At 39.8% G+C, this 23,471-nt stretch overlaps 1 protein-coding gene across 2 annotated transcripts in view; it reads left to right on the top strand.

Moving 5' to 3' along the window:
• Positions 1-23,471, top strand: part of Dmxl2 (Dmx like 2) — a 150,888-nt gene that overhangs the window by 104,367 nt on the left and 23,050 nt on the right. For both annotated transcript variants that reach the window (XM_029481293.2, XM_021171445.3), the window contains exons 23-29: positions 582-846; positions 2,706-3,775; positions 4,568-4,759; positions 6,586-6,662; positions 8,344-8,471; positions 10,788-11,036; positions 17,026-17,204. In XM_029481293.2, the coding sequence (XP_029337153.1) occupies positions 582-846; positions 2,706-3,775; positions 4,568-4,759; positions 6,586-6,662; positions 8,344-8,471; positions 10,788-11,036; positions 17,026-17,204 (2,160 nt within the window). The remainder of the gene's footprint in view (positions 1-581; positions 847-2,705; positions 3,776-4,567; positions 4,760-6,585; positions 6,663-8,343; positions 8,472-10,787; positions 11,037-17,025; positions 17,205-23,471) is intronic.

Genomic DNA, 23,471 nt, shown 5'->3' with positions numbered 1-23,471 from the left:
ATTGAGATGTTAGCTTAGAAGACACTGGGAAGAGATGGTGGCTAAAAGATGCTCATATTACAAAAGGGACCTTAGAGTCTGAGGATCAGCAGTTACATTTGAATTAAGTTTCCCTATATATGACAGGAATCAGTTATTTTCTTAGTAAATAGAAGATTCTTTTAAAACAGTACAAGTTTATATAAAAATGTTTGGAAATTAAGAGGAATTTATGTATAATTCTAACTGTTGACACCAGCCTGGACTACTTACTGAGAGACCCTGTCTCCAAAAAAGTAGTGTTTAACTTAGAAATGAATGCTATTTAAATTGACTGAAGGCTGAGATGATGTTGACATACTTGGTTTAACGCATATTTCATGAGCAGTCCTTCCAGTCTAGAGGCTACTTGCTACCTTATGACTTATTACGTGTCTGCTTGCTTTAAACCTCTCTACCAAACCACCACCTAGCTGAGACAGCCTCAATGTCCCCATCTATACCATGGGAATATACATAGACAATGTCAAGGTATCAGTGGAATAATGTATCTCTAAATTAATTTTCACTAAGATAAATATTTCTTAATATTTAAATTTCAGGTATGTCTTGAAAAAATGGAAGATATTCAACTAGCCATGGTTATTGCCCGTTTATTTGAATCTGAATTTGAGACTTCATCTACTTACATCTCTATTTTGAATCAGAAAGTTTTGGGTTGTCAGAAAGATGGCACAGGATTCGATTGCAAAAGGTTACATCCTGACCCTTTTCTGCGTAGTCTTGCCTATTGGGTAGTGAAAGATTATACCCGAGCCTTGGATACCTTACTGGAACAGACACCAAAGGAAGATGACGAGCAACAAGGTAGATTTTTGTGGGTTTCCAAGTGTCTTTTAAAGAATAAGACAAAGGTTAGAGGAGAGAGGCTCGTGTGCCACCACCCTAGCTGCAGATCTATTGACAGTTGATGGCTTCCAGGGGGAGGAGAGTTATTTTCCTTTTAGGCTGTGACCCCTGGCAGGACAGCTGTGCTCCAGTGGATGGCCCATGAGTATATAGGCAGTACAAATTAGACTCCATGGGCTATTTTTAAAAATAAAAATTAAAGAGAGTAGAGTGTGGGCTTTTCTGGGAGGAGTGGGAATGAGTAGGTAGTCTTTTGATTTTCTTAAGTTATTTTGAACTTACAGATTTTAAATGTTTGCTTTCAGTCATTAGCAGTTTGTTTTTATGGATGCTCTGATTGTCCCATCTTTAACTGTTGGAAGTCTTGAGTTTCTGAATTCTTTTGGTATTATGTCTTGATAATTTCCTTGCTTTCCCATATGGCAGAACAATTCAGGTATTTTCTGGCTCAGACCTGAAATGACCATTCTTCCAGAGACTTTGTTTCTGTTAGTGGAAGACACTGTTGAGGTGGCCCAGCCCAGTCCCACTGCTCTAGGCTGTGAGAATGAGTGCAGCTTGGACTCCTCCCAACCACAAGTGGGAGAGTCATGCTTGCTTTTCAGTTCATATATAAATGAGGTTCCTCTTAGGTTCCATAGTTGGGTCTTACAGTGAAAGGCTTGGGTCTTCATGGTATGAACATGGCTATTTACTCTTCTATATGCACAGAATAGTTTCAGAATAAGAATACAGATATGCCCACAACAGAGTACTAAAGATGTACAGCCAGATGCCTTATTTTAAAGTCACTTCATAATTTATCTCTGTGGTTATTCTACCAATTGAAATATAATTCTTTTAGTTTTGTAATGGTTTTCTCTTTTTTTGTGTGTGAACTACATCTTAAAAATCCAATTTCCTTTTAAAATTATAAGGATTGGTGACAATAGTTTTGAGAAAATAAATATAAAGTTGCTGGCTATAATGGTAGATGCCTTAATTCCAACACTGAGATAACAGAAGTGAATCTCTGTTTAAGAATAGTCTGATATAGCAGATTCCAAGTCAGGTATGCAATGAGCCTGTCTCAATGTGAGTGTGAGTGTGTGTGTGTGTGTGTTTGTGAGAGAGTATGTATGAGAGTGTTTGTGTGTATGTGTGTGTGCTTGTGCATGCCTGTGAGTGTGTTTCTGAAAAGTATTTTCAAAGAGTTTAGCCTTCTTCCCATTCCTCCCCCTTTTTAAAGAACACTTTGTGATAACTTCCACTTAAAATATAAGCAAACAGGCATGCATCTCTCTCCCTGCTCCACTTTTAGACAGGAGTTTCTGTGTGTATCTTGCACCTTCTTTGACATCATATGTGTTGACCTCACTTAGCATTTGTTTCATTTACACATATTTAATGATTATATGGATAAATGACGGGTTAATATTTATTTATTTTTATTGGATATTTTATTTATTTACATTTCAAATGTTATCTATCCTCTTTCCCAGTTTCTCCTTCAGAAACCCCCTATCCCATCCTCCCTCCCCGTGCTTCTATGAGGGTGCTTACCCACCCACCCACCCACTTCCACCCCCCTGCCCTGGCATTTCCCTACACAGGGGCATCAAGCCTTCCCAGGACCAAGGGCCTCTCCTCCCATAGATGTCTGACAAGGCCATCCTGTGCTACATATGTGGCTGGAGCCATGTTTCCCTTTGTATACTCTTTGGTTATTTATTTATAATAATATTTATTGTCCTTTACTTTGAGGAAAACTATTTTAATTTTCAATAGATGTTCAAATTAACACAGCAACTTGTGATTTTTATGTTTGTTTTCTGCAGTCATCATCAAATCTTGTAACCCAGTGGTGTTCAGTTTTTACAACTACCTTCGAACACATCCTTTACTTATTCGAAGAAATCTTGCTTCCCCCGAAGGAACTTTGGCAACTTTAGGTCTCAAAACTGAGAAAAACATTGCTGATAAAATTAACCTCATAGAAAGAAAATTATTTTTTACCACCGCTAATGCTCATTTTAAAGTTGGATGTCCTGTTTTAGCCCTTGAAGTACTTTCTAAAATTCCTAAAGTAACCAAAATATCCTCCTTGACTGCAAAAAAAGATCAGCTTGACTTTGTTTCTGGAAGGATGGAGAACGGGCCATCAGAATCAAAACCAGTGAGCAGTAGTGATGGTGGTTCTGGGGCTGACTGGTCGGCTGTGACTTCTTCCCAGTTTGACTGGAGTCAGCCAATGGTTACAGTTGATGAGGAGCCTCTTAGGCTCGATTGGGGTGACGATCATGACGGTGCCTTAGAAGAGGATGATGGCGGTGGCTTAGTAATGAAAACTACAGATGCCAAGAAGGCTGGCCAGGACCAGAGTGCCTCAGACCCTAGTGCATTGCTGACTCCTCAGGACGAGGAGTGTGCTGAAGGCGATACTGAGGTCGATGTGATTGCTGAACAACTCAAGTTCCGAGCTTGCTTGAAGATCCTTATGACTGAGTTAAGAACTTTGGCTACAGGTTATGAAGTAGATGGAGGGAAGCTGAGATTTCAGCTCTATAACTGGCTTGAAAAGGAAATTGCTGCCTTGCATGACATATGCAACCATGAATCAGTTATTAAAGAATATTCCAGCAAAGCGTATTCTAAAGTAGAGAGTGAACTTCTGGATCAGGAGGAGATGATGGACAAGCCAGATATTGGTTCCTATGAGCGCCACCAAATAGAAAGACGACGGCTGCAGGCTAAAAGGGAGCATGCAGAAAGACGAAAGCTGTGGTTGCAGAAAAACCAAGATCTCCTGAGAGTATTTCTCAGTTACTGTAGCCTTCACGGAGCCCAGGGCGGTGGTCTGGCTTCAGTAAGAATGGAACTCAAATTTTTGCTGCAAGAGTCACAGCAGGTATGGCCATCACTTGTTACTCTCTGCTAGTTCAGGAATTTCAGTAGCTCTTCCAGGTAAGTTGCAAACTTTTCTTTTTTTTAAACAAACGTAAACATTTTCAGCTCCTGTAGTCCTGGGAGGTAGATATTTGTTCCTAGTGTGGCTTTCTTAGGTGAAGGCTCTAGAACTAGAAGTTGGTCTGGTTTGTTCTCTGTTGCTTTGATAAACACTGATCAAACCAACTTGGGAGGAAGGTTTAAGGGATTTAGTTCATTGTCAAGAGAAGTCAAGGCAGGAACTCAAGGCAAGAACTGATGTGGAAACCCATGGAGGAGTGCTGCTTTCTGGTTTGCTCTTAATGGCTTGCTCGGCCTGCTTTTTTACACCATCTAGCACTACTGCCCAGTGCTGGCCATTGCCTATTGTGAGCTAGGATCTCCTACATCTGTCACTAATTAAGAAAATGCAGCATAGACTTGCCCACAGGCCCAGTGTGATGGCTGTGATTCTTTGAGGTTCCCTTTTCCCAGCTAATTATAGTTTGTGTCAAGTTGACAAAACTGACCAGCACAGAAGTACACTTTGAAAAATGTTTATAGTGTGGTTGTTATCTTCATATCTTCTGTGTCTGGCGCAGCACTGGGGACATGAGATGCTCAGTTGGTGCTGTAGAATGAGTGAACAAGAACAGGAATGTCATAGTTTTGGTCACGTGCTTACCACCTGCATTTACTGTGTAGCCATTGGGTTTTTTTTCCCTCCTTCATTTTAACAATTTTGAAAAAACAAGCACTCCATTGTCATCTACAGGAAACTACAGTGAAGCAGCTCCAGTCCCCACTGCCACTACCTACCACGTTGCCTCTGCTTTCAGCAAGTATCGCATCAACAAAAACAGTCATAGCTAACCCTGTATTGTATTTAAATAACCACATCCATGATATACTTTATACTATTGTGCAGATGAAAACACCACCTCATCCCAGTGTTGAAGATGTGAAGGTAATGTGAAGTTTGTGATTATTTGATAATGTATGCACTGGGAAGGTAATTATTCTTGTATGTGCTCCAATTTTAGTATAGAGAAAATACTTGAAATGTTTTTATGTGTTGCCTTTTCACTTCTGAGGAGTTCAAGATTGCTGTGAAAGCAGTGTTAAAGTATGCATTCTTTTTCTTTGTTTGTTTGTTTTTGAGATAGGGCCTCACTATGCCACCCTGGCTGTCTTGAGCTCACATTGTAGAGCAGGTTGGCCTCGAACTCAAAAGAGATCCACCTGGCTCTGCCTCCCAACACTGGGGATTAAAGGTATGCACCACCATGCCCGGCATTAAAAGTATGCATTCTTATTTCTGGAAAAGTCTCTCCAGCCTTCCTTTAAGATAGGTAAATATTTCTTTGTAATAAGATTAATTTTTTGGACACTATTCTTGCTACTTGATAGTCATTTAGGTTTTCTACTCCCTCACATGAGCTACTAATCTAGAAATATTATTTTTGTTTATATGTCAAGCAAGTGGGAAGCTGTAGGTTGAGGGGGTGCCTGAGATAACTCGCTCCGGGGAAAGTACCCGAGTCACTCCTTTCCTGATGGTTGTGTTTCCTGGCGGCTGTGCAGTAGGTTAGAGGCAATCAGAATTGAGAGCTGCTACTCCTCTCAATTAACCTTATAGCCCGTTCTGAATACTTAACTAATGAATACCAGGAAATCCCACAGAGCTTGGCAGGGTATGGGGAGCCTCCACTCCCTGCACAGACGTGTGCATGGTGCTGTAATTCCAGTCCGCCCCTCATGCACAGTCCAGGTTCTGCTGCGTTCATCTCTGCCCCTTCTGACAGGCATGTTTCATCTTTGTTGAGATCCTGGGATTGTCTGATTATGTCATCTTATTAGAGATTTCTAATCTATAGCATGAATTAATTTATGTCAGTATTCTTCTAGAGATTGCTTAAATTATTTGTTAGGTTAAGAAATAGAAAAGATGCCGGGCGTGGTAGCGCACGCCTTTAATCCCAGCACTCGGGGAGGCAGAGGGAGGCGGATTTCTGACAAAGTGAGTTCTAGGACAGCCAGGGCTACACAGAGAAACCCTGTCTCGAAAAACCAAAAAAAAAAAAAAAAAAAAAAGAAAGAAAAGAAAGAAAAGAAAAGAAATAGAAAAGATAAAAGCAAGTTGGGAAATATGTTCCATTCTTTGGAATTTGGATAAGGCTTTTAAAAGGCATCGGACTATCTTTTGGTCCCTTTGAATTTTATGAAATTTATGAGTCTGAGATTGTATGGTAAAAACTTTAAACTTTGTAAACATATTTTTATGACTCTCCCTTTCCTGTGAATACTAACTGAATTATTTGCTTTCTGGAAAATGAGCCACTTGACAGAGTGCTGGACTTACCAGACAGCCATTGGTGCTGATAATATTGAATCTGGTAGAGCTTCCTAAGGCAGCTCTTAAACGAAGGCTCTGAAAAGTCTGTACTTAGTTGGCTTCAATTTTTCTTTTTATATTTCTATGTAAGTCAGTTATTGTAGCATAGGACAAGCCCCGGTCATATCAACCCTCATCGTTGTTCAGGACTTTTGGTAAATGTCAGGCTTATAGCAAGTATATATTTGATAAAGTTAGTCTGAATCAATCAGCTTTGTTATTGGGCATGTCTATAAAGATAAGTGAGTTATTCTAAAAGTTTAAAGGTAGGGTTATGTTCTGTAGGATCCAGTTTGATTTATGCTGTTGCTAGTTTCCTCGGTGTTTTCTAACTTTAAGATGTTGCTGTTATGTAGAAATGTTAGTACAAACTGTAATTGTGGCTGTTTTGGTTTTAGGTGCACACACTTCATTCACTAGCAGCATCACTTTCTGCATCAATTTACCAGGCATTATGTGACAGTCATAGCTACAGGTAAAAAAAAAAAAAAAAATCACCCCATGTAGTTTTAATACAGCAAAACATTCAACCGATCCAGAATTTTATTAGGATTCTCTTTTTTTAGGGCTGAAAATAATTCCCCAGTATAAATGACATGTGTACTTTAATGGATAAAATAGACCAGAAAGAAAGCAATAGTTATTTGGTTAGTTTAGTTGCCACCTAGTAACACAGGAGAACTGTAGACTATGACAAGCAGTAACATGAGTGATCCTAATTGCTGTCTTTTATTTCCTCGAAAGAAAGTTTTATTGCACAAAATACTTTACACTAGGGATTTTCTAGTCCTTCCCCCATCAGAATTGCTTTTTAAAAATTAGATTAGCTTCTATGTGTTTAACTGATTTTCAGTTGAAATTTTAAAAAATTTTGAAAAATGGTTAAATATGCTTAAAATTTAGCTTAGACTTTTATGTGAATAAGTCCATTGGTAGTATCATATTTGTTGGTTTGTCATGCAGTACTGAGAGCAGTTGTAGGTCATTTTACTTGGTGTTCAGACATGGTCCACCTCATCCCGCCCCACCCCCCATCCGAGCTGTACATCCCCAGACCTTAGCTTTTTGAGATAGCAAATTGGCCAAGCTGGCTGGAACTCACCCCGTAGCTCCTTGAGCTTGTGATCCTCTTGTCTCAGCTTCCTGAATAGCTGGGGTCTGCGCTACAAATAATGCCTTGAGTTTTTATAAATGTCAAATTGCCTGCATCTGGTTATACTTTGCATTTTAATATCTAGGGTAGTGTAAGTTATGAGAAATGAAATCACTTGGAAAGATGACCTAGATTAAAATGAAGCATATTAGTAAGTGAAAACATTTAATAGACGTATATCTACATTAATATATGTCCAGACCTTTTAAATAAGGTTAGTTGCCTTTTATGGGAACATGTGATATTAAACAGTTGCTCTCTAAAAATGGTCTGCACTCTGATTTTATTCTAATTAACCCATACTTAAATGACTCCAAAGATTTGAAATTATGAGTAAGGAAGAAAGTTTGATTTAGTTGATATGGTCATGGTCATCAATGACTATTGTCTCCTGTCAGTCACTGCTGGTTAAAATGGCACCGAATGAGGTTTAGAGACGTTGCTGTCAAGTGTGTGCTTTAGGCTCAGCTTGGACTTCCTCTCTGCAGGCAGCTCTACCCTCTGCTTGTCTGCTTCCTCCACCTCACAAAGCTCCTTAGAGGAGGGAGCCAGTTTTGAAGGACAATGGTGTTAGGTTTGGATATTCCTCAGATGTAATTCCCTAGCTTCTAGCTCACAGTTTGAATGTATGGCTATGCTTAAGCAGTTCTGCAGAGGTAAGGATTACAATAAACTGGGGCCCAGAAGAGTTTTGTCTACTGTGTCCCCTGCTAACAGTAGCCTCCAGCTTTAAAAAGTGAACTCAGGTAGAAAGTATCTTAAGATATTAAGCTTCTGAAAATTTAAGTCATCTGCCCAGGATAATAAACTGATATTTTGTTTTAAAAGACTATTAATAAACATTTGTAACTAATTTCAAGAACATTCTAAAATAAATTCTCAATATAAAAGTGAACTCAGTCATAAAAACTTATTTTTTTGTAATCATCTAAAATAGATTTATTTAAGGCATAGTGTTCACTATCTCTGCCTGGGTGGCAGCTGAGCCTGTTTGTTTTAACAGTCAGTCGGAAGGAAATCAGTTCACAGGAATGGCCTATCAAGGGCTTCTTCTAAGTGATCGACGACGCCTCAGGACAGAAAGCATTGAAGAGCATGCAACACCAAACTCAGCTCCTGCTCAGTGGCCTGGTGAGGAATTCAGTGGCATTGTGCAGTGGTAGGGTGGTTTTTCTCTTTCAGGTCCTTTGTAATTAAAAGAAACGACAGGAACTTATTTATTGTGTGTGTGTTGGGGCAGGGAGTTGCAGGTCTCGTATGCCTTGGCAGACATGGAAGTCAGACGCAAATTCTTGGTAGTCTTTTTTTTCCACCTTGTGGGTCTTGGGGATCAAAATTAGGTTGCCAAGTTTGGCAGTAAGCACCTTTTCCCACAACAGCATTTCATTAGCCCTGGACTTAAAAATAGAAATTGTGTGTGTGTGTGTGTGTGTGTGTGTGTGTGTGTGTGTGAAAGAGCATAGAAGACAACCTTGGGTGTTGGTCTTGATCATCCCCTTTCTTTGAGGCAGGATCTCCTGTTACTCATTGCTGTGTGTCTCAGGCTGCCACAAAGCTTTCAGGAATTTCCCTATGGCTTGCTCTCACTTTGTTGCAAGAGCACTAGGGTTGTAGATATGCTTCCAGCCCTGGCTCTGTGTAGGTTCTGGGGTTTCAAAAGCCCACACTGACTCAGTCTCACACTGTCTCTGCCTACAACTTGTGGATCAGCTGTGAGCTCTCAGTTTCTGCTCCAGCACCTGCTTGCTCCCTGCCATGATATTATGGACTGACCCTCTGAGCTGTAAGCAAGCCCCCAGTTAATGGCTTTTTAAAATAAGCTGCCTTGGCCATGGTGTCTCTTCACAGCAATAAAACAGTAACTAAGAGCTGTCTCTCACTTTTCTAAGATAAGGTCTTACCATATAGCTCTAGCTGGCTTTGAACTTACAGTGATCCTCCTACTTTGGGAATTGCTGGAATGCACCACCACACCTGGCTTCTTTGTTTACTTTCTATGTAAGAGTATATCTAAGTTTTCTTTTTTAATCAAATATTTGGGATAGTTGCAGGCAAATATTCTTTTCCATTCAGATATTTGTGTTTTTGCATAAGAACATATGTTCTCAGATGTAAGCAGAATGGTTTCCAATTTTAATATTTCTGTGCTGATAGAGTACATTGTGTTCTAGTTGAGACCCATTTTACATTCCGGTCATCATGTTGATGTCTTTTTTATGGCCCATGACATTTAACTGTGACACTCCCATTCATCTCCCTGAGAGATAACTGAAGTTTTTTCTTTTTCCATGCCCCTTCTTTTTCTTCCTTTTGTCCTCCCCTTCCTCCTTCCCTCCCTTCCATTTTTTCTTTGTTCCTTTGTTCTGCTTTGAAGGTTTCAATAGTCTTGCTAGGCGTCCTAACTCAGTTTGGCCCATGCTTGCTGGCTGCTGGATTCTGTACACACACGGCAGGAGCAGGAGCTGCCTGGCTCTGCTCCTTGGTTGCCTCTCCCAGCCTTGATTGACACTTCTGAAGATATGTACTTGCTGGTCAGCTTGAAAGAATTCTCCTTTTTTTTTTCATAATGTTAGATTCAGGTTATATATTTTTGGCAGAGAAATCATGAGATGTTCCCCTTTCATTGTAAAGTATCTCCAGATGCCTGTTGTCAGCTGTTGTTAGTTATTAACTTGATTGTTTGGTAAGGTGTTTCAGTCACCTTTCCTTTATAAAGTCACTACTTTTCTTCCTTCATAATCAACAAGTAACATTTGAAGTCACAAAATAATTGATTTTTAGCAACGGTGCTGATTCCTGTCTGAGTCAGATAAGATTGTGGAGTGACTATATGGGACCTTTCTAATTCTGTTTTCCTTTACCATCGTCTTAGTGAGGCTTCTATTGCAGCGAAGGGACACTCTGACCATGACAACTCTTACAAAGGGAAACACTTAATTGGGTCTGGCTTACAGTTCAAAGGTTTAGTTCATTATTGTCATGGCAGGAAGCATGGCAGACATAGTGCTGGGGAGGTGGCTCAGAGGTCTGCATCCAGCTTGGCAGGCAGCAGGAGAGAGCAGCACTGAATGGGCCTGCCTTGGGCCTCTGAAACCCTAAACACCACCTCCAGTGACATGCTTCCTCCAACAAGGCCACGCCTACTAATAGTGCCAGTCAACTCCCTATGAGTCTAGGGAGGACATTTTCATTCAAGTGACCACAACCATGAAGGTGGGATGCTACTGGAAGGAAGAGCTTTCCCTTCTCGCTTTTAGTCTGTGACTGACTTACTTTAGTGGCTCTGATTCTATACTATAGATTTTAATCCATCCCCTAACTATTTCATATGTACATTATGAGAATGCTATTGCATAGGAATAGGTTAATTTTTAACTGTAGATCTATGTGCTGCTTTTCCTTTTGTACTTTATACTGATGTTTGTATGATATTCTATGCTGTTACAGGTGTGAGCTCACTCATTAATCTCTTGAGTTCTGCCCAAGATGAAGACCAGCCAAAATTGAATGTTCTGTTGTGTGAAGCTGTTGTTGCTGTTTACTTAAGTTTACTGATACATGCTCTTGCCACAAATTCTTCCAATGAATTGTTTCGGCTTGCAGCCCACCCATTAAATAATCGAATGTGGGCTGCTGTTTTCGGAGGGGGTGTAAAACTTGTTGTGAAGCCTCGGAGGCAATCAGAAAGTATCGCAGGTAAGATGATTCTGATACAAATACTGTGTATAAATGGAAATAACTTCTGATGTCAAAATAAGGTTGTTGTTGGTTTTTTTTTTTTTTTTCTGGTTTTCGAGACAGGGTTTCTCTGTGTAGCCCTGGCTGTCCTAGAACTCACTTTGTAGACCATGCTGGCCTCAAACTCAGAAATCCGCCTGCCTCTGCCTCCCGAGTGCTGGGATTAAAGGCGTGCGCCACCATGCCTGGCTCAAAGTAAGATTTTTAATGCTTTAGTAATTCACCCTAAGAATATAGTAATTCTTTTTAGGATAATAACTAGCTAAACACATTAGAATAAAACTAGAATTTTTTACTTTACTTTTTTATAGAGGTAGTGTTTTTGAGGTTGGCAAATCAGGACATGTTTAAAAATAATAAAAAAAAGAAATAGCAGAAAAGGTAACAATATGGGGGACTATTGTAGATAGAAAGAAATCATCAAAGATTTGAGAAAGTTCCCAAAGTTGTCATAGTAGTTAGCATCAAATAAAGCTTATTCAGTAATGTAAATGATAGCTGCTTCAGCCATACAGATGGTATTACAAATTCTAGGTGAGTGTGTATACATGTGTGGTGTGTGTGTGTGTTTGTGTGTGTGCATGTGTGTATGTGGTGTGGTGTGCATGTGTGTGTGTGTGGTGTGTGTGTGTGTATGTGCATGCATGTGGTGTGCATGTGTGTGTGTGTATGCATGTGTGTGTGTGTGTATACATGTGTGTCTGTGTGTGTGTGTGTGTATCTTCATTATGGGCAAGAATATATTTTTCATCCCAATCTTTAAGCTTGTGGGATAATGGAAGAGAAGTTTTTTTTTTTTTTTTCTTAAAACACAGACACTTAACTCATTTGCAGAAAGGAATGGTTATAGTCAGACAAGAGGTAAGGTACACAAAGAGTTTAGAGTACACATGTCTACCTCTGTCCTCAGTGCCTGTGATTGAGATAAACTGGGTTCCTGGGTTAGGCACAATAATGAGATCTCACCAGCTCCTGTTGCTTCTGCTCTCCTTTAGCCTGACATATTTAGAGTATATTTTAAATTTTAAAATTTTTCTCTCAAACCATTTTTTGTTTGTGGTCATTTTGAAATATTTCCCTCAGTGCTGAGGATCAAACCCTACTCTTTGTGCCTATCAGGCAAGTGTTCTACATCCCCACCCTTCCTGTATGCGGGAATGCTCTCTAATAATCCATCCATGTTTGGAACTTTCAAGAATGTGTACATTCACTCATTCCAGGAATCTGCCAGGCAGTGTCCTAGTCTTTGGCAGTGTGGAAAGACCAGGACAGACAGGAGCAGTAGAAAGAGAGGAGTGTGGAATGGGGATGTGAGAAGATGCATGCTTCTGATGAGCTGGCATTATCAGCAGATCTCTAGGGAGCTCTGTGATCCCACCATGCAGAGGTTCCAAGTTGGAGCACTCTAGCCAGATGGCAGGAACAGTTAGCAAAGGGAAGACTGAATTTCTTTTCTAGGAAGCCACCAGAATTATAACAAATAGGAGGAATGCACCAGAGAACTCCTAAACCTCATAAACAGCTTCACTGCAGTAGCTGGATATAAAATTAACTCAAACAAATCAATGGCCTTTCTCTACACAAAGGATAAACAGGCTGAGAAAAAAATTAGGGAAACAACACTCTTCACAATTGTCACAAAATACAAAATACCTTGGTGTGACTCTAACTAAGGAAGTGAAAGATCTGTATGATAAAAACTTCAAGTCTCTGAAGAAAGAAATCGAAGATCTCAGAAGATGGAAAGATCTCCAATGCTCATGGATTGGCAGGATCAATATAGTGAAAATGGCTATCTTGCCAAAAGCAATCTAAAGGTTCAATGCAATCCCCATCAAAATTCCAACTCAATTCTTCACAGAGTTGGAAAGGGAAATTTGCAAATTTATCTGGAATAACAAAAAACCTTGGATAGCAAAAACTCTTCTCAAGGATAAAAGTACCTCTGGTGGAATCACCATGCCTGACCTAAAGCTGTACTGCAGAGCAATTGTGATAAAAACTGCATGGTACTGGTATAACGACAGACAAGTAGACCAATGGAATAGAATTGAAGACCCAGAAATGAACCCACACGCTTATGGTCACTTGATCTTTGACAAGGGAGCTAAAACCATCCAGTGGAAAAAGGACAGCATTTTCATCAAATGATGCTGGCACAACTGGTTGTTATCATGTAGAAGAATGCAAATTGATCCATTCTTATCTCCTTGTACTAAGATCAAGTCTAAGTGGATCAAGGAACTCCACATAAAACCAGAGACACTGAAACTTATAGAGGAGAAAGTGGGGGAAAGCCTCAAAGATATGGACACAGGGGAAAAATTCCTGAACAGAACAGCAATGGCTTGTGCTGTAAGATAGAGAATTGACAAATGGGACCTCATAAAATTTCAAAGCTTCTGTAAGGCAAAAGACACTGTCAATAAGACAAAAAGGCCACCAACAGATTGGGAAAGGATCTTTACAAATCCTAAATCAGATAGGGGACTAATATCCAATATATATAAAGAACTCAAGAAGATGGACTCCAGATAACCAAATAACCCCATTAAAAAATGGGGCTCAGAGCTAAACAAAGAATTCTCAACTGAGGAATATCAAATGGCTGAGAAGCACCTGAAAAAAATGTTCAACATCCTTAATCATCAGGGAAATGCAAATCAAATCAACCTTGAGATTCCATCTCACACCAGTCAGAATGGCTAAGATCAAAAATTCAGGTGACAGAAGATGCTGGTGAGGATGTGGAGAAAGAGGAACACTCCTCCATTATTGGTGGAATTGCAAGCTTGTACAACCACTCTGGAAATCAGTCTGGCAGTTCCTCAGAAAATTAAACATAGTACTACTGGAGAATCCAGCAATACCTCTCCTGGGCATATACCCAGAAGATGTTCTAGCTGGTAATAAGAACACATGCTCCACTATGTTCATATTAGCCTTATTTATAATAGCCAGAAGCTGGAAAGAACCCAGTTGTCCCTCAACAGAGGAATGGATACAAAAACTGTGGTACATTTACACAATGGAGTACTACTCAGCAATTAAAAACAATGAACTTATGAAATTCTTAGGCAAATGGATGGATCTGGACGATATCATCCTGAGTGAGGTATTCCAATCACAAAAGAACACACATGATATGCACTCACTGATAAGTGGATATTAGCCCAGAAACTTAGAATACCCAAGATACAATTTGCAAAACACATGAAACTCAAGAAGAACGAAGACCAAAGTGTGGACACTCCGCCCCTTCTTAGAATTGGGAACAAAACACCCATGGAAGGAGTTACAGAGACAAAGTTTGGAGCTGAGACAAAAGGATGGACCATCCAGAGACTGCCCCACTTAATGATCCATCACATAACCAGCCACCAAACTCAGACACTATTACATATGCCAGCAAGATTTTGCTGAAAGGACCCTGATATAGCTGTCTCTTGTGAGGCTATGCCAGTGCCTGGCAATCACAGGAGTGGATGCTCACAGTCATCTATTGGATGGATCACAGGGCCCCCAATGGAGGAGCTAGAGAAAGTACCCAAGGAGCTGAAGGGGTCTGCAACCCTATACGTGGAACAACAATATAACCAGTACCCCCAGAGCTTGTGTCTCTAGCTGCATATGTTTCAGAAGATGGCCTAGTCGGCCATCATAGGGAAGAGAGGCTCCTTGGTCTTGAAAACTTTATATGCCCCAGTACAGGAGAAACCAGGGCCAAGAAGTGGGAGTGGGTGGGTAGGGGATTTTTGGAATAGCATTTGAAATGTAAATGAAGTAAATACGTAATAAAAAATTGGAAAAAAAAAAAAAACAAAAAGGAATGGTGTGCAAGATGAGGCTAGAGGGGTAACCGGGGTCAAGGCCATTTAGAGTTTTTGGATCATAACAGACTTTAGCTGTTGCTCTAAGGAAAGGGGAAATGATGGAGGGTTTTAAGAATGAAAGTCTTAAGTTTTCTAAAGAGCCATTCTAGCTACATTGTGAAGAATTCACTATGCCATAGAATAAAAGCAGAGGTCCTGGGAAGGATGCTTTTATAAGATAATGATAGGTTACCATCAAGCATAAGTGAATAAATAACCCATGCTAATGCAAGCAACACTAATTAAACTCAAAAAGACATGAAGCCAGGTGTGGTGAATCATGCCTTTAATCTCAGCACTTGGGAGTCAGAGGCAGGCAAATTTATGCTTCTGAGGCCAGTTTGTCTACAGTGAGCTCCAGGCCAGCCAGCGCTACATAATGAGACTTTCTCAAAAAAAAAAAAAAAAAAAAAAAAGACATGAAGGCCCAAAGAGAGTCTGGTCAGAAAGAGGAAGAGTATCATCAGAGTTGGAGGGGCACGAGAACAGGAATGGAGGGTAAATTGTTCACTGTAGATTGTATACATGTCTGAAAATGTCATAGTGACACTCACTGGTATATCTAATACATGCTTCTAAATGAAGAGGTAGATGAATAGCGTGATGCTTATGTCCAGTCGAGTGAGAAATCACCCTAAAACAGAATGAAGTACCAGTACATGCTGTAATGTGCATGAACCTTGAAACTGTTAGGTCAAAACACTAGGCATACAGTGTATAGGTTACTAATTCTGCTTGTGTGACATACCTAGAACATACAAATCCACAGAGACAGAATGGTCTACTTGTAATAACAATGCTTTTGAACTGGGTGGAGGTGGGCACATCATTATAAATGCATTAAACACCACTGAGTTTTACACAGTTTTGTCTTATAAATTTTGACTTAATTTTAAAAGATTTAAAAAATAATATAAGCAGGTGAAAGTTGGTCACACTCTGGATGTGCTTCAAGAACATTGCTGTTGGATTTGTGCTGTTTGTGGCTCTTTCGATTTCAACTAGTTCTTAAATTATTTTGATATTTCTTTATCTTTTTATTATAATCTTTCTTCTGGTCTTCAGCATTCAGCAAACTAGTTCATACTTTTCTCATGACATCTACTGCCTCCCTCTTAATGGCAAACAAAGGATTCCTCACGGGAGACTAACTTAAGAAGCTTTAATGAGAATTGCCCAGCTTCAGGTCCACAGACTGGTTCTGGTCTGACTCTGCAGGTTGTCCTTTTACTCCTGTTGTTATGGCTGTTGGTCAGGACAAGCGCTTTGCCCCTCACTTATGCTTTGGCCATTTGTTCTAGTTGCCTTTCCCTTTCCTGTTGTGCTGCTGCCATTTTAGAAGACATTCTGTATACCACACATTGCTCACGGAATCAGGGGTTTTATTTTGTTTTGTTTGTTTGTTTGTTTGAGACAGGGTGTCACTATGTAGCTCTGGCTGTCCTGGAATTCACTGAAGACCAGACTGGCCCTACCTGCCTCTGAGTGCTGGCTTCAAACTTAAGAGATCCACCTGCCTCTGCTCCCAAATGCTTGAACTAACGGTGTTCTTCCCTACACCCAGCTCTTGAACCATAGTCTGAAACAATCACTCGGTCACTCTTGTGAATACAGAGTATACCATTTCTTTTGTGTATCTTTAGGGATAATTGTGTGTGCACATTCATGTGTGTGTGTGTGTGTGTGTGTGTGTGTGTGTGTACACGCTCATGTGTGCACATGCACAGGTACCCTTAGAATCTAGTAGCAGGCGTCACATTCCCCAGGAGCTGGACTTTGTGAGCTGCCTGAAATTGGTTCTGGGAATCAAATTTGTTGTCTCTGAGGTAAGTGCTCTGTTAAGCCATCTCTCCAGCTTTTCTCTATTAGTCTTACAGGAATTACTTTAACCTGTAGTCTGGTTAGTAAGTAACCTTATGGGATATTGTCCACCTGGTTCTTTGCCATGTCTCTTTGCTGTGGAATATTGATTGATAGATGGTAACTAGAAATGTTTAGATGTCCTGATATAAAGAATTTGTCTAGAGGGAAGTGGTGAAGCACGTAAACTAATGCAGAGCTTCCGTTCCATTCAGCACCTCCTGTCGCCTCTGAGGACATAGACAAACACCGGAGGAGATTCAACATGAGGATGCTGGTCCCTGGAAGGCCTGTAAAAGATGCTACCCCACCCCCAGTGCCTGCAGAAAGACCATCTTACAAGGAAAAATTTATTCCCCCAGAACTTAGTATGTGGGACTACTTTGTTGCAAAGGTAAGGGGTATGATGCATGCAGGCTTAAATGTGTCAGTTCTATTGACTTTGTATGTGTCACATCAAAATGATGAAACAGCTTTTGACTCAGTCACCTCAGTTTAGACATTTAACCTTTCAAATCCAGAAACTGAATAGATTAGAAATTTAGTGATTATCAAATAATAATAGAGGAAAGAAATTAAAATCCTCTGGGACTTAGGTATAAACCAGAAGTCAGCTTATCAACAGCCTCATCATTTTGAAATGATAGGGATTCTTGTATTCTGTAGCCTTTTCTTGTAGATGATCAGCAGTTAGCTTGGTCAACATGGATTTAGAAGAGGATTATTCAGGCTGTGGTGAGGGGCCATGATATCTCTGTTACTCCATAGCAGAGAAAATTTGTTTGAGGATCAGCATACTCACGGTGATTCCTACCCTGCTGCCCTTTCTCATACTGTACTGGTGCATGCATATATGTCACTGGCTCTTCTACCCTGTGCAGGAAAGACCCATTCTCCTTTCATGGGAGCTTATATTGCAGTCCTTGTTGTACATAAGATCTCATATCTTAGTGTTCTTGTTTGCTTTTTGGATTTTTGAGACAGGGTGTCAGTATGTAGCCCTGGATGTCTTGGAAGTCACTATGTAGACCAGGCTGGCTTTGAATTCAGATCTGCCTGCCTCTGCCTTCTGAGGTATAGGACCCAGTGCATGCATCACCACACCCCATTCTTAGAGTTACTGAGGCACTAAACCTACTCTCTTTGTAGACTGTCCTGTTCTTTGAAATAGTTTTTGAGGCATTGATATGTAAAATTTTTGGTTATTAATTAGTGATCTGCAAAGTATATCACAGAATGGCGATGTCAGCATCACATAGGAACTTGTGAGAAATGCAGACTCTGGAGTCCCATCTTTCTAATTAAAGATTTCTCCTTGACATTTGGAAAACCCATTGCATCATTAATGTAAATGATGAAAACAAAGATTTGTAAATGGTAATATGTCAACTTATTTCCATCTTAAAATGTTTTCTCATGACTAGTGTAAAGTCAAAAATTAAGAATGCAAAAATATATTAAGAAAAAAAATAAACCAGGAAAAGTGGCATACTCAAAAAGTAGGGGCAGGAAAGTTATAAATTTGAGACCAGTTGTGTTAAGAAGAGTGGGATTATTATTTAAAAAATATATAGGACTATTACATGTAGTTTTATGTTTTCTTTTAAAGTTAACATTGTAAGGCAAACCATTTCTATAACTTAAAAACATATGGCTAGCTGGGTGTGCTGGTACACACCTTTAATCCCAGCACTCCAGAGGCAGAGCAGGCAGATGCCTGTGAGTTTGAGGCCTAGCTAGTTCTAGGCCTGTCAGGAATGCATAGTGAAACCTATTCTCAAAAAACAAAACAAAACATATGGTTATCATTAAAATTTTTCTGTTATAGAAAACTTTAGACATATACAAGAGGAAAAATAATTTCTTTTTTTTATTACGTATTTTCCTCAATTACATTTCCAATGCTATCCCAAAAGTCCCCCATACCCTCCCCCCTACTTCCCTACCCACCCATTCCAATTTTTTTGGCCCTGGCGTTCCCCTGTACTGGGGCATATAAAGTTTGCATGTCCAACGGGCCTCTCTTTCTAGTGATGGCCGACTAGGCCATCTTTTGATACATATGCAGCTAGAGTCAAGAGCTCTGGGGTACTGGTTAGTTCATAATGAGGTTGCACCTCCAGGGTTGCAGATCTCTTTAGCTCCTCCATTGGGGGCCCTGTGATCCATCCACTAGCTGACTGTGAGCATCCACTTTTGTGTTTGCTAGGCCCCGGCATAGTCTCACAAGAGACAGCTATATCAGGGTCCTTTCAGCAAACGCTTGCTAGTGTATGCAATGGTGTCATCCTTTGGAGGCTAATTATGGGATGGATCCCTGGATATGGCAGTCTCTAGATGGTCCATCCTTTTGTCTCAGCTCCAAACTTTGTCTCTGTAACTCCTTCCATGGGTGATTGTTTCCAATTCTAAGAAGGGGCAAAGTGTCCATACTTTGGTCTTCATTCTTCTTCAGTTTCATGTGTTTTCCAAATTGTCTCTTATATCTCCGGTATACTAAGTTTCTGGGCTAATATCCACTTATCAGTGAGTACATATCATTTGAGTTCTTTTGTGATTGTGTTACCTCACTCAGAATGATGCCCTCCAGGTCCAACCATTTGCCTAGGAATTTCATAAATTCATTCTTTTTAATAGCTGAGTAGTACTCCATTGTGTAAATGTACCACATTTTTTGTATCCATTCCTCTGTTGAGGGGCATCTGGGTTCTTTCCAGCTTCTGGCTATTATAAATAAGGCTGCTATGAACATAGTGGAGCATGTGTCCTTCTTACCGGTTGGGACATCTTCTGGATATATGCCCAGGAGAGGTATTGCCGGATCCTCTGGTAGTACTATGTCCAATTTTCTGAGGAACCGCCAGACTGATTTCTAGAGTGGTTGTACAAGCTTGCAATCCCACCAACAATGGAGAAGTGTTCCTCTTTCTCCACATCCTCGCTAGCATCTGCTGTCACCTGAATTTTTGATCTTAGCCATTCTGACTGGTGTGAGATGGAATCTCAGGGTTGTTTTGATTTGCATTTCTCTGATGATTAAGGATGTTGAACATTTTTTCAGGTGTTTCTCAGCCATTCGGTATTCCTCAGTTGAGAATTCTTTGTTTAGCTCTGAGCCCCATTTTTTAATGGGGTTACTTGATTTTCTGGAGTCCACCCTCTTGAGTTCTTTATATATATTGGATATTAGACCCCTATCTGATTTAAGATAGGTAAAGATCCTTTCCCAATCTGTTGGTGGCCTTTTTGTCTTATTGACAGTGTCTTTTGACTTGCAGAAGCTTTGCAGTTTCATGAGGTTCCATTTGTCAATCCTCCATCTTACAGCACAAGCCGGCTATTGCTGTTCTATTCAGGAATTTTTCCCCTGTGCCCATATCTTCGAGGCTTTTCCCCACTTTCTCCTCTGTAAGTTTCAGTGTCTCTGGTTTTATGCGAAGTTCCTTGATCCACTTAGATCGACCTTAGTACAAGGAGATAGGAATGGATCAATTTGCATTCTTCTACATGATAACAACCAGTTGTGCCAGCACCATTTGCTGAAAATGCTGTCTTTCTTCTACTGGATGGTTTTAGCTCCCTTGTCGAAGATCAAGTGACCATAGGTGTGTGGGTTCATTTCTGGGTCTTCAATTCTATTCCATTGGTCTACTTGTCTGTCACTATACCAGTACCATGCAGTTTTTATCACAATTGCTCTGTAGTAGAGCTTTAGGTCAGGCATGGTGATTCCACCAGAGGTACTTTTATCCTTGAGAAGAGTTTTTGCTATCCTAGGTTTTTTGTTATTCCAGATGAATTTGCAGATTGCACTTTCTAATTCGTTGAAGAATTGAGTTGGAATTTTGATGGGGATTGCATTGAACCTGTAGATTGCTTTTGGCAAGATAGCCATTTTTACAATGTTGATCCTGCCAATCCATGAGCATGGGAGATCTTTCCATCTTCTGAGATCTTCTTTCATTTCTTTCTTCAGAGACTTGAAGTTTTTATCATACAGATCTTTCACTTCCTTAGTTAGAGTCACGCCAAGATATTTTATATTATTTGTGACTATTGAGAAGGGTGTTGTTTCCCTAATTTCTTTCTCAGCCTGTTTATTCTTTGTGTAGAGAAAGGCCATTGATTTGTTTGAGTTAATTTTATATCCAGCTACTTCACCGAAGCTGTTTATCAGGCTTAGGAGTTCTCTGGTGGAATTTTTAGGGTCACTTATATATACTATCATATCATCTGCAAAAAGTGATATTTTGACTTCATCTTTTCCAATTTGTATCCCTTTGATCTCCTTTTGTTGTCGAATTGCTCTGGCTAGGACTTCAAGTACAATGTTGAATAGGTATGGAGAAAGTGGACAGCCTTGTCTAGTCCCTGATTTTAGAGGGATTGCTTCAAGCTTCTCACCATTTACTTTGATGTTGGCTACTGGTCTGCTGTAGATTGCTTTTATCATGTTTAGGTATGGGTCTTGAATTCCTGATCTTTCCAAGACTTTTATCATGAATGGGTGTTGGATCTTGTCGAATGCTTTTTCTGCATCTAATGAGATGATCATGTGGTTTTGGTCTTTGAGTTTGTTTATATAATGGATTACGTTGATGGATTTCTGTATATTAAACCATCCCTGCATCCCTGGAATAAAACCTACTTGGTCAGGATGAATGATTGCTTTAATGTGTTCTTGGATTCGGTTAGCAAGAATTTTATTGAGTATTTTTGCATCTATATTCATAAGGGAAATTGGTCTGAAGTTCTCTATCTTTGTTGGATCTTTCTGTGGTTTAGGTATCAGAGTAATTGTGGCTTCATAGAATGAGTTGGGTAGAGTTCCCTCTACTTCTATTTTGTGGAATAGCTTGTGCAGAACGGGAATTAGATCTTCTTTGAAGGTCTGGTAGAACTCTGCACTAAACCCATCTGGTCCTGGGCTTTTTTTTTTGGCTGGGAGACTATTAATGACTGCTTCTATTTCTTTAGGGGATATGGGACTGTTTAGATTGTTAACTTGATCCTGACTTAACTTTGGTACCTGGTTATCTGTCTAGAAATTTGTCCATTTCGTCCAGGTTTTCCAGTTTTGTTGAGTATAGCCTTTTGTAGAAGGATCTGATGGTGTTTTGGATTTCTTCAGGATCTGTTGTTATGTCTCCCTTTTCATTTCCGATTTTGTGAATTAGGATGTTGTCCCTGTGCCCGATAGTGAGTCTAGCTAAGGGTTTATCTATCTTGTTGATTTTCTCGAAGAACCGACTCCGAGTTTGGTTAATTCTTTGAATAGTTCTTCTTGTTTCCACTTGGTTGATTTCACCCCTGAGTTTGATTATTTCCTGCCATCTACTCCTCTTGGGTGAATTTTCTTCCTTTTTTTCTAGAGCTTTTAGATGTGTTGTCAAGCTGCTAGTGTGTGCTCTCTCCAGTTTCTTTTTGGAGGCACTCAGAGCTATGAGTTTCCCTCTTAGAAATGCTTTCATTGTGTCCCATAGGTTTAGGTATGTTGTGTCTTCATTTTCATTAAACTCTAAAAAGTCTTTAATTTCTTTCTTTATTCCTTCCTTGACCAAGGTATCACTGAGAAGAGTGTTGTTCAGTTTCCATGTGAATGTTGGCTTTCCATTATTTATGTTGTTATTGAAGATTAGCCTTAGTCCATGGTGCTCTGATAGGGTGCATGGGACAATTTCAATATTTTTGTATCTGTTGAGGCCTGTTTTGTGACCAATTATGTGGTCAATTTTGGAGAAGGTCCTGTGAGGTGCTGAGAAGAAGGTATATCCCTTTGTTTTAGGATAAAATGTTCTGTTGATATCTGTTAAGTCCATTTGTTTCATAACTTCTGTTAGTTTCACTGTGTCCCTGTTTAGTTTCTGTTTTCATGATCTGTCCATTGATGAAAGTGGTGTGTTGAAGTCTCCCACTATTATTGTGTGAGGTGCAATGTGTGCTTTGAGCTTTACTAAAGTGTCTTTAATGAATGTGGCTGCCCTTGCATTTGGAGCATAGATATTCAGAATTGAGAGTTCCTCTTGGAGGATTTTACCTTTGATGAGTATGAAGTGTCCCTCCTTGTCTTTTTTGATAACTTTGGGTTGAAAGTCGATTTTATTCGATATTAGAATGGCTACTCCAGCTTGTTTCTTCAGACCATTTGCTTGGAAAATTGTTTTCCAGCCTTTCACTCTGAGGTAGTGTCTGTCTTTTTCCCTGAGATGGGTTTCCTGTAAGCAGCAGAATGTTGGTTCCTGTTTGTGTAGCCAGTCTGTTAGTCTATGTCTTTTTATTGGGGAATTGAGTCCATTGATATTGAGATATTAAGGAAAAGTAATTGTTGCTTCCTTTTATTTTTGTTGTTAGATTTGGCATTCTGTTCTTGTGGCTGTCTTCTTTTAGGTTTGTTGAGGGATTAATTTCTTGCTTTTTCTAGGGTGTGATTTCTGTCCTTGTATTGTTTTTTTTTTTTTTCTGTTATTATCCTTTGAAGAGCTGGATTCGTGGAAAGATAATGTGTGAATTTGGTTTTGTCGTGGAATACTTTGGTTTCTCCATCTATGGTAATTGAGAGTTTGGCCGGGTATAGTAGCCTGGGCTGGCATTTGTGTTCTCTTAGTGTCTGTATAACATTTGTCCAGGCTCTTCTGGCTTTCATAGTCTCTGGTGAAAAGTC

Source organism: Mus caroli, unplaced genomic scaffold, assembly GCF_978045245.1.
Source record: "Mus caroli unplaced genomic scaffold, Mus_caroli_1 scaffold_11, whole genome shotgun sequence".
Classification (NCBI taxonomy): Eukaryota; Metazoa; Chordata; class Mammalia; order Rodentia; family Muridae; genus Mus; species Mus caroli.
Note: the sequence above shows the minus strand (reverse complement) of the source record. Positions and strands in the feature narration are given on the sequence as shown.